Genomic DNA, 6,677 nt, shown 5'->3' on the forward strand with positions numbered 1-6,677 from the left:
TTTAGACCATAATTTAACAGGCACGGTTACCTTCCAAATAATGCTCCAACAAACGTAATCGCTTTTGAAAGGACTTAAAATAGAAGGGAGATTTTTTTTTTTTTTAAAAGAAAAAAATCATGATTAAAAACTGCTCTTCTCATAGAATAAATAATTTAAAGTCTCTCTGACGTCCCTCGAGCAGCCCACGGAAGCCAAGGAGCCCAGGGCTGGGTTCTGCATCAGCACCGGGGCGTGAAGGGAGCAGGGACGGGCAGAGCTGGGGACCAGTGATTATCACAGGGCTGCTTTAAGGCTTCTCCATAGCACTTTTTTATTTTTGTTTTGCTGTATTTATTATTATTTTTTCTTAAGGCTCAAGGTTATTAAAAAATAAAGTTAAAATCTCCTCCTGGCTGCTTTTTTTTTTTTTTTTTTTTTTTTTTTTGCTATTCTCGAGTTAGAAAAATAAAGCCTCTTCTATGCTCATCCCCGCACAGGCTCAGCTCACGTCTCCCGCGCTGCAGAGCTGACCATCGCCACGCCTGGCGCTGGCCGCTGACAGAGCTTTGTTCCGAGTTAGAAGCACGCAGTTTTGCTTTTTTATTTTTATTTTTAGAGAAAAAAAGACACTTACTCTATACAAAAATACCTCTGACTGCAAGAAAACCTAGGACTGCTCCACTAAGTGTCATTTTTAGCTGTTGGAAAAATAAGAGCATTTAAAAAATCTCTAAAAAATATGTATAAATCCCCGCAAATTGGAAACGAATCATACACAGTACATACTAAAAAATATTTAAAATAGAGAATATTCCTCACAGAGGACTGAGTTTTCTCTTTTTCCCCCCCATTTTTTTTCTTTTTTTTTAATTACTGCTAAAAAAAAACTTGTTACAAAAGTCCAGAGAACGGATAACCGAGCCGCTTGCTAGAAATCTCATGGCCTTGCGCCCTCGAAGCCAAGTCCAAGTCCAGTCCTTGCTGCACCGCGGGTTCTCGGAGCGGTCTCGCCACTCCCCGGGGGATGCTGAAGTGCAGAAGGCTCGAGGCGCTCCCTCCTCCCCGCCGCCTTGAACTTGAGCGTCTTTTTTTTTATTTCTTTTTTAATTATTATTTTGATTTTCAAAGCAGGAAAAGTCTGCGGAAGTTCTCTGCTCTTGTTGCTGCTTCTGCGATTTTTTTTTTTTCCTCTCGTTTATTTATTTATTTTTAAATGGCTTTTAGGGTCTGGTGAGCTGTGTGTAGACGGGCTGTTCCCAGTGCTGCGGGCTGTGGGTCTGGGGGATGGAGGGGACCCCAGAAGTGTCTGCGATGGGGGTGTACATGGGGCGCTGCGTGGGGTTCATGTAGGTGAAGGTGGAGTACAGGCTGCTGCTCTGCCCGGCGGCGTGGCTGTAGTAGGAGCCGGAGTTCTGGTGCTCGCTGTAGTCGTACTGGGAGCGGGTGATGGGGGGGTAGGAGGAGCCGTAGTGCTGCAGGTTGAAGGAGCTGTAGTTGAGCTGCTGCGGCGAGTGCTGCTGCTGCTCGCTGTAGTGGCTGGGGCTCAGCTGCTCTGTCTTGATGTGCGTCCGCTGCTGCGCCTGGCCCTGCTCGCCGCTCAGCGCCGGCAGCCCGTGCTGTGCCGGGGGCTGCTGGGGGGGCTGTGGTGGGGGTTGAGGCTGCTGCTTGGACATCCAGACGTGCCCGGCGCCGGCCGGCGAGCCGGCCGAGCTGCTGATACCGTAGCTGCCGGTGTAGGTGACCTGGCCGGGTTGGCCGTGGGTGGCCGGGACCCCCGGGTGGCCGTTGGGGGGGAGGTACTGGTCGAATTCGTTGACGTCGAAGGTTTCGATGTTGGAGATGACGTCGCTGCTGAGCTCGCCGATGTCGACGTCTCGGAAGTCGATGTGGGGCGGCTGCCGGCCGCCTTCTTGCAAGGGGCGGCCCTCGCGCTTCAGGTCCTGCTTGCCCGGCTGCGCGTCCGTCTTGGGGGTGGTGGGGGGCGTGGGGGGGCCCTGCGATTGCCCTGCGGAGGAAGGAGAGGGCACGTGCGTGAAGGGGGTGTCGCTCTTAATGGGATCGTGGTGTTAATGGGTAATTAATGCGAGGCAGCAGCGCCTGGCCAGGGGGGAGCAGCTGTTTGGGGTAACACAAACAGCTCCGGGTGCGGGCACCACAAACACCGGCCCTGTTGGTGCTGATCTATCCTGTTAGGTAAAACAACTGAGACTTCAGAGACAAGCCGTTTGAGCAGGGACAGCTTTCTGTTTACTTTTTAGTTTATTAAAGCACAGGTTCCCATTGCTCATGGGCAGAGTGGGGTGGAAGTGTCTCCAAGGGCTGGCACACGCGGGCGAGCGCCGCTGTGCCTGTGCTATGGGCAAGGCTGCTGGGCGGCCACACAGCCAGCCCCTTCTCCCTGCATTTAAGGCTCTGTTTCATGGTTTTCCCCCCTCCCCATACCTGATCCTGGCCTGTTATGGGATGCATCCTTGCTCAAAGAGCTGTGTCTTAACTCAGAGAGGGGCAGAGGGCTGCGGGTACCTACCCGAGTGCTCCCCGGGGGAGTGCACCTCGCTGATGCTGGAGGACGACTGCGGGGAGTCCGCCTGCAGCGCCTTGAAGATGGCGTTGGGGGAGATGTGGGTCTGCTCGGAGCCTTCCTCCTGCTCCGACTGCCCGTTCTTCACCGACTTCCTCCGCCGCGGCTGGTACTTGTAGTCGGGGTGGTCCTTCTTGTGCTGCACCCGCAGCCGCTCGGCCTCCTCCACGAAGGGACGCTTCTCGCTCTCATTCAGCAGCCTAGGGGGGGCATAGGGCAAGGAGTCAGCTGGTTTACGGGGTGCTCTAGGGACTCTCCCCGCTATGGCATTAACATCAGCCCATCCTATCCCCAAACCTTCCCTCTGATCCCCCCACCAGGAATGCAAACTCCCCCCAGTGTTGAACCCCCTGGCTGGGGTGCACGCTGGTTGTCACCCCATTTCCCCTCACAGCCAGATTGTTTCGGTGGCCAAATGAGAGGTCCAGGAACCGTGGCAGGGTCTGGCCCTTGCAGTTCCCAGCCTGCCCCCCCCTGCTTTGGGCGCACACCCCATCCCCGGGGCGCTTTGGGTGACGGCTCCTTCCCTGCCTGCCAGGGACGGATTTGCTCACTGCTTTCTCCTCCGGCTGCGGGAGCAGCCGCAAATTTAGGATTTCCACCCCCTCCTTTCTGCAGTCAGCCAGAGGCAGCCAGGTGACTCACTTTCCTTCTGTTTTTCTCCCCTCCCTGCCTTATTTTGGAAGTCGGAGGGCACCCAGCCATGCGCGCTCAGGGCACCCACCCACCCGGAGCTTGGCACAGCCTCGCCGGCTTTTGCCCTGCGCCCGGCTTCTGCCACCCCCTCCCCGCATTGCCTCTCCTCTCCTCTCCTGCATGAAGCTGATGCAATCCGGCAGGACCATCGCCTCCCCGGACGGGAGCGTGACCGAATGCCCACCGAGGCAGGCCCTGCTCTCCCCCCCGGCTGCAGGGGCCCCCCTTGCACCCACACCTTTCTCAGGCAGAGGAAACCCTCACAAGACCAGGAGCCGGCCGCGGGGAGCCACTTTCCCTGCTTTTCCCCTACTATTCGGGCTTCCCTTCCACCAAGCAAAGTTGCCAGCGCATGCAAAAGTTTTCAGCAAGTTTTCCAATCCTCAAACCCTCCTCTCCCTCCTTTCCCACCTCCTCCTCCTGCTGTTAAACCAGAGCAGACTCTGCAGGCTGTAGCCTCCCTCCGGCATCCCCCCCTGGCCCCAGACCACCCCAAAGCAGCGGGACCCGAGCGCTCCCAGCCCCGCACTCACCTCCAGAGCTTGCCCAGGGTCTTGCTGAGCTCCGCGTTGTGCAGATGTGGGTACTGATCAGCCAGCTTCCTCCGGGCCGCCTGGGCCCACACCATGAAGGCGTTCATGGGTCTCTTCACGTGGGGCTTGTTTTTGCTGGATCCGTTCACCCGGACCGGCATGGGCACCAGGGTCCAGTCGTAGCCCTTGAGCACTTGGCTCACCGCCTCTCGGATGCACACCGGGAACTTGTCCTCGTCGCTCTCCTTCTTCAGGTCCGGGTCGCCCTTGGGGAAGGTGTTTTCTTGGGGTCTGGTGTTCTCCGTGTCCGAGCCGGATCCAGAGGGGCAGGGGGACCCGGCGGAGTCATCCGACATGGTGGGGCTGGGGGCGTCGGAGATACATTTGTCCTGTTCTTCTGTCATTTTCATGAAGGGGTCTAGGAGATTCATGCGAGAAAGTGGCGGAGGGGGGGAGCAGGGGGGCGAAAAATTTCAAAATAAAAAAGAACCAGCTGGCTAAGGGGGCAGGGTTTAAAAAATAAAAAATAAAAAGAGCAAAACGAGGAGAGGCGAAGTCTCCACCAGCGTGCAGCCCGGCCGGGGAGAGGAGGGAAGAAAGCCGGAAAAAGTTTGCAAAAGTTGCTTTTTTTTTTATTATTATGACGATGATGATGATTTTCTCGTTCCCTGCCCGTCCAAAAAATCGAGCAGAGGGGGAAGGGAAGAAGAAGAAGAGGAGGAGGAAGGAAAACTTTTTGCAAGTTGCGCGAGGCGGAGGAGCGGGGCCGGGCGCTGCCCGGCGGTGTGCGCGGCGCGGCTCCGCAGCGCGGCTTCTGCGCCCCGCGCCGCTGCGCGGGAATAAATACCCTGCGCGGCCTTTTCGGGCCGCCAGCGCTCCTCCAATAGCAGCCCGGCCCCCGGGGGCTGGCGGGCACGCTATTGGCTGAGAGGCCGCCGAAGGGGCGGGGCCGAGCGGGCGCGCAACTCCGCGCTGCGCCGCGCAAAAGGGGGCGGCGCGGGGGGCGCGCACCGCGGAGCTTCCCCAGCGCTGCGCGCTGCGCGGCTCTTTGCGCGCCCCCCGCCAAAGGGTTTGGGGCTTTGTTGGGTGCCGAGCCCCGCGGTGCTGGGGTGGGGGGAGGATCCTGCACGGTCCCTGCGTCCCCCCCTTTCCCTGCGGAGCAGCGCGCAGGGGCCGGTTGAGGATTTTGGGGCCGCTGCGCGGCGCCGTCCGGAGGGGGCGCCAAAAGCCCAGGAACGGCGAGGGGAGAACGGGGGCGGGGAGCGGCCGGGGAGGGGGCTGCGGGGCACCGCCCCTGCTGGGGCTGGGCAGTGTGGAGGGGGGCACGGAGCCCCAAATCCCCTAAATCCACTTTTTTTTTTTTTTAAATATTATTACATCTCTTTTTTTAGGGGGCACCCGGTGGGTGCTTCGCTCTGCTTTGCTCGGTGCCCCTTGCACCGCGGTGCCTCCGGGACCCCCCCTCATCCCCGGTGTTGTCCGGGGCTCCTCGGATGCCCGCTGGCACCGTCCCGTCCCCTCCCGTGTCCCCCCCGCCCATGGGTGCCGCTGGGCGAGGGGAAGGGGCTCGGCCCCTCCTCCGTGCCCCCGCCCGGCTTTGCCCAGTTGACCAAGGCGCCTCGGCGGGACACAAGGGCAGAAAGCAAACAAACGAGCCCTGGGAGCCTTCCAGGTCCTATCTCTGGATAAATACAAATATTGCCCTTTGTAGTGAATCACCCGGTACCTGCGTTTTATGAGCGTGCTGCTTTTTCACGTGCGTAAGGCTGAGCACGGGGTGCTGGCAGAAGCACGTTACCTAAACGGAGAGCAGCTCAGAGCTCAGCTTTTGGGGTTTTGGGGGAGAAGGGCTTTTTTGGGGAGATGCCCCTTTTGGGGAGCAGATGTGCACGCAGCCGGGTGAGCTGCCCACCTTCCCCGCGTCCCACCCCTGCGCGCTCGGCTCCAGGATGGAGGAGCTTCCATCGGTGCTCCCGTGCAAAACCCGCAGACCATAATTTTTCGACTCACGTGTTGATGTTGGTGCTTTATTGAGGCTGCTTAAATTCGCAGCTTTTGTCCTTTTTGGACAATTCTCAGGGCAGTGGCTGGCTTGGGAGCTGTGCGGTGGTGTGGATCCCTCATTGTCACCGTTCCGCCGTTACGTTTATAAGGGGTCTTTTAAAAGTACTGGAAAAGGCACATGAAAAAGGTTAAAAAAAAAAAAAGTTTTTTAAAAAAAAGTAAAAAAGAAAGAAAAAGGCAGTGGAGGAAGGAGCTCTGAATAAATGCATTTGCAAGCAATCTCCCCGCTAGACCCTGCTTGTCTTTTGCTATCTTTCCCTGAGATTTTTTTTGCTTGCAAACTTTTGGGAAGTAGTTATCTTTGGGGGAGTTGCAAGGTAAGTGCCTGTCCTATTTACAGAGCCTTTGTCTGACAGAACGGGGGACAGAGCAGATGTGGATTTCTCTTCATGAGCATTTGGGGTTTCTTATGCTTGTCTGCGGCGCAGAAGACCATTTTCACAGCCTTCTGTATCTTTTCTTTGCTAACTGTGCCGAAATCCAATAGGAGATATGCTGAATTTTGTATCATTATTTGCAGCGAAAAGAGAAAACTTATAATAAAAGTTAAAGGGGAAAATTTTGAAATATTTTCTCTTGGCAATTTCAGCTCTAGGTTAGTGCCTGAGTGGAATTTAGCTCAGCAGATCTCTTTTAACGTACGTATTTGTTATAGGAACATCAAAGAAAACTCAGGCAGGAGATTGTTCTTATCTCAGCTGGAGCTGTTCTAGCAAAAATCCGAACAAACGTACCTGTAGGAGAAAAGTACGGTGACAACAGATTGTTCCAGGGCTTTACTGCTGATTGGCAGAGATAAACACAAAAACAATTTGGGAGAA

At 56.2% G+C, this 6,677-nt stretch overlaps 1 protein-coding gene across 1 annotated transcript; it reads right to left on the reverse strand.

The window, feature by feature from the left end:
• Positions 1–740: 740 nt before the first annotated feature.
• On the reverse strand, positions 741–4,223 carry SOX9 (SRY-box transcription factor 9; the record flags this gene model as incomplete). Its single annotated transcript, XM_084298371.1, has 3 exons — positions 741–1,987; positions 2,510–2,763; positions 3,793–4,223. The coding sequence occupies 3 exons, from the start codon at positions 4,221–4,223 to the stop codon at positions 1,203–1,205; spliced, it is 1,470 nt and encodes a 489-aa protein (XP_084154497.1). The 3' UTR covers positions 741–1,202.
• Positions 4,224–6,677: the final 2,454 nt, after the last annotated feature.

The sequence above is a fragment of the Netta rufina genome (assembly GCF_964035555.1).
Source record: "Netta rufina genome assembly, chromosome: 19".
In the NCBI taxonomy this organism is placed as follows: Eukaryota; Metazoa; Chordata; class Aves; order Anseriformes; family Anatidae; genus Netta; species Netta rufina.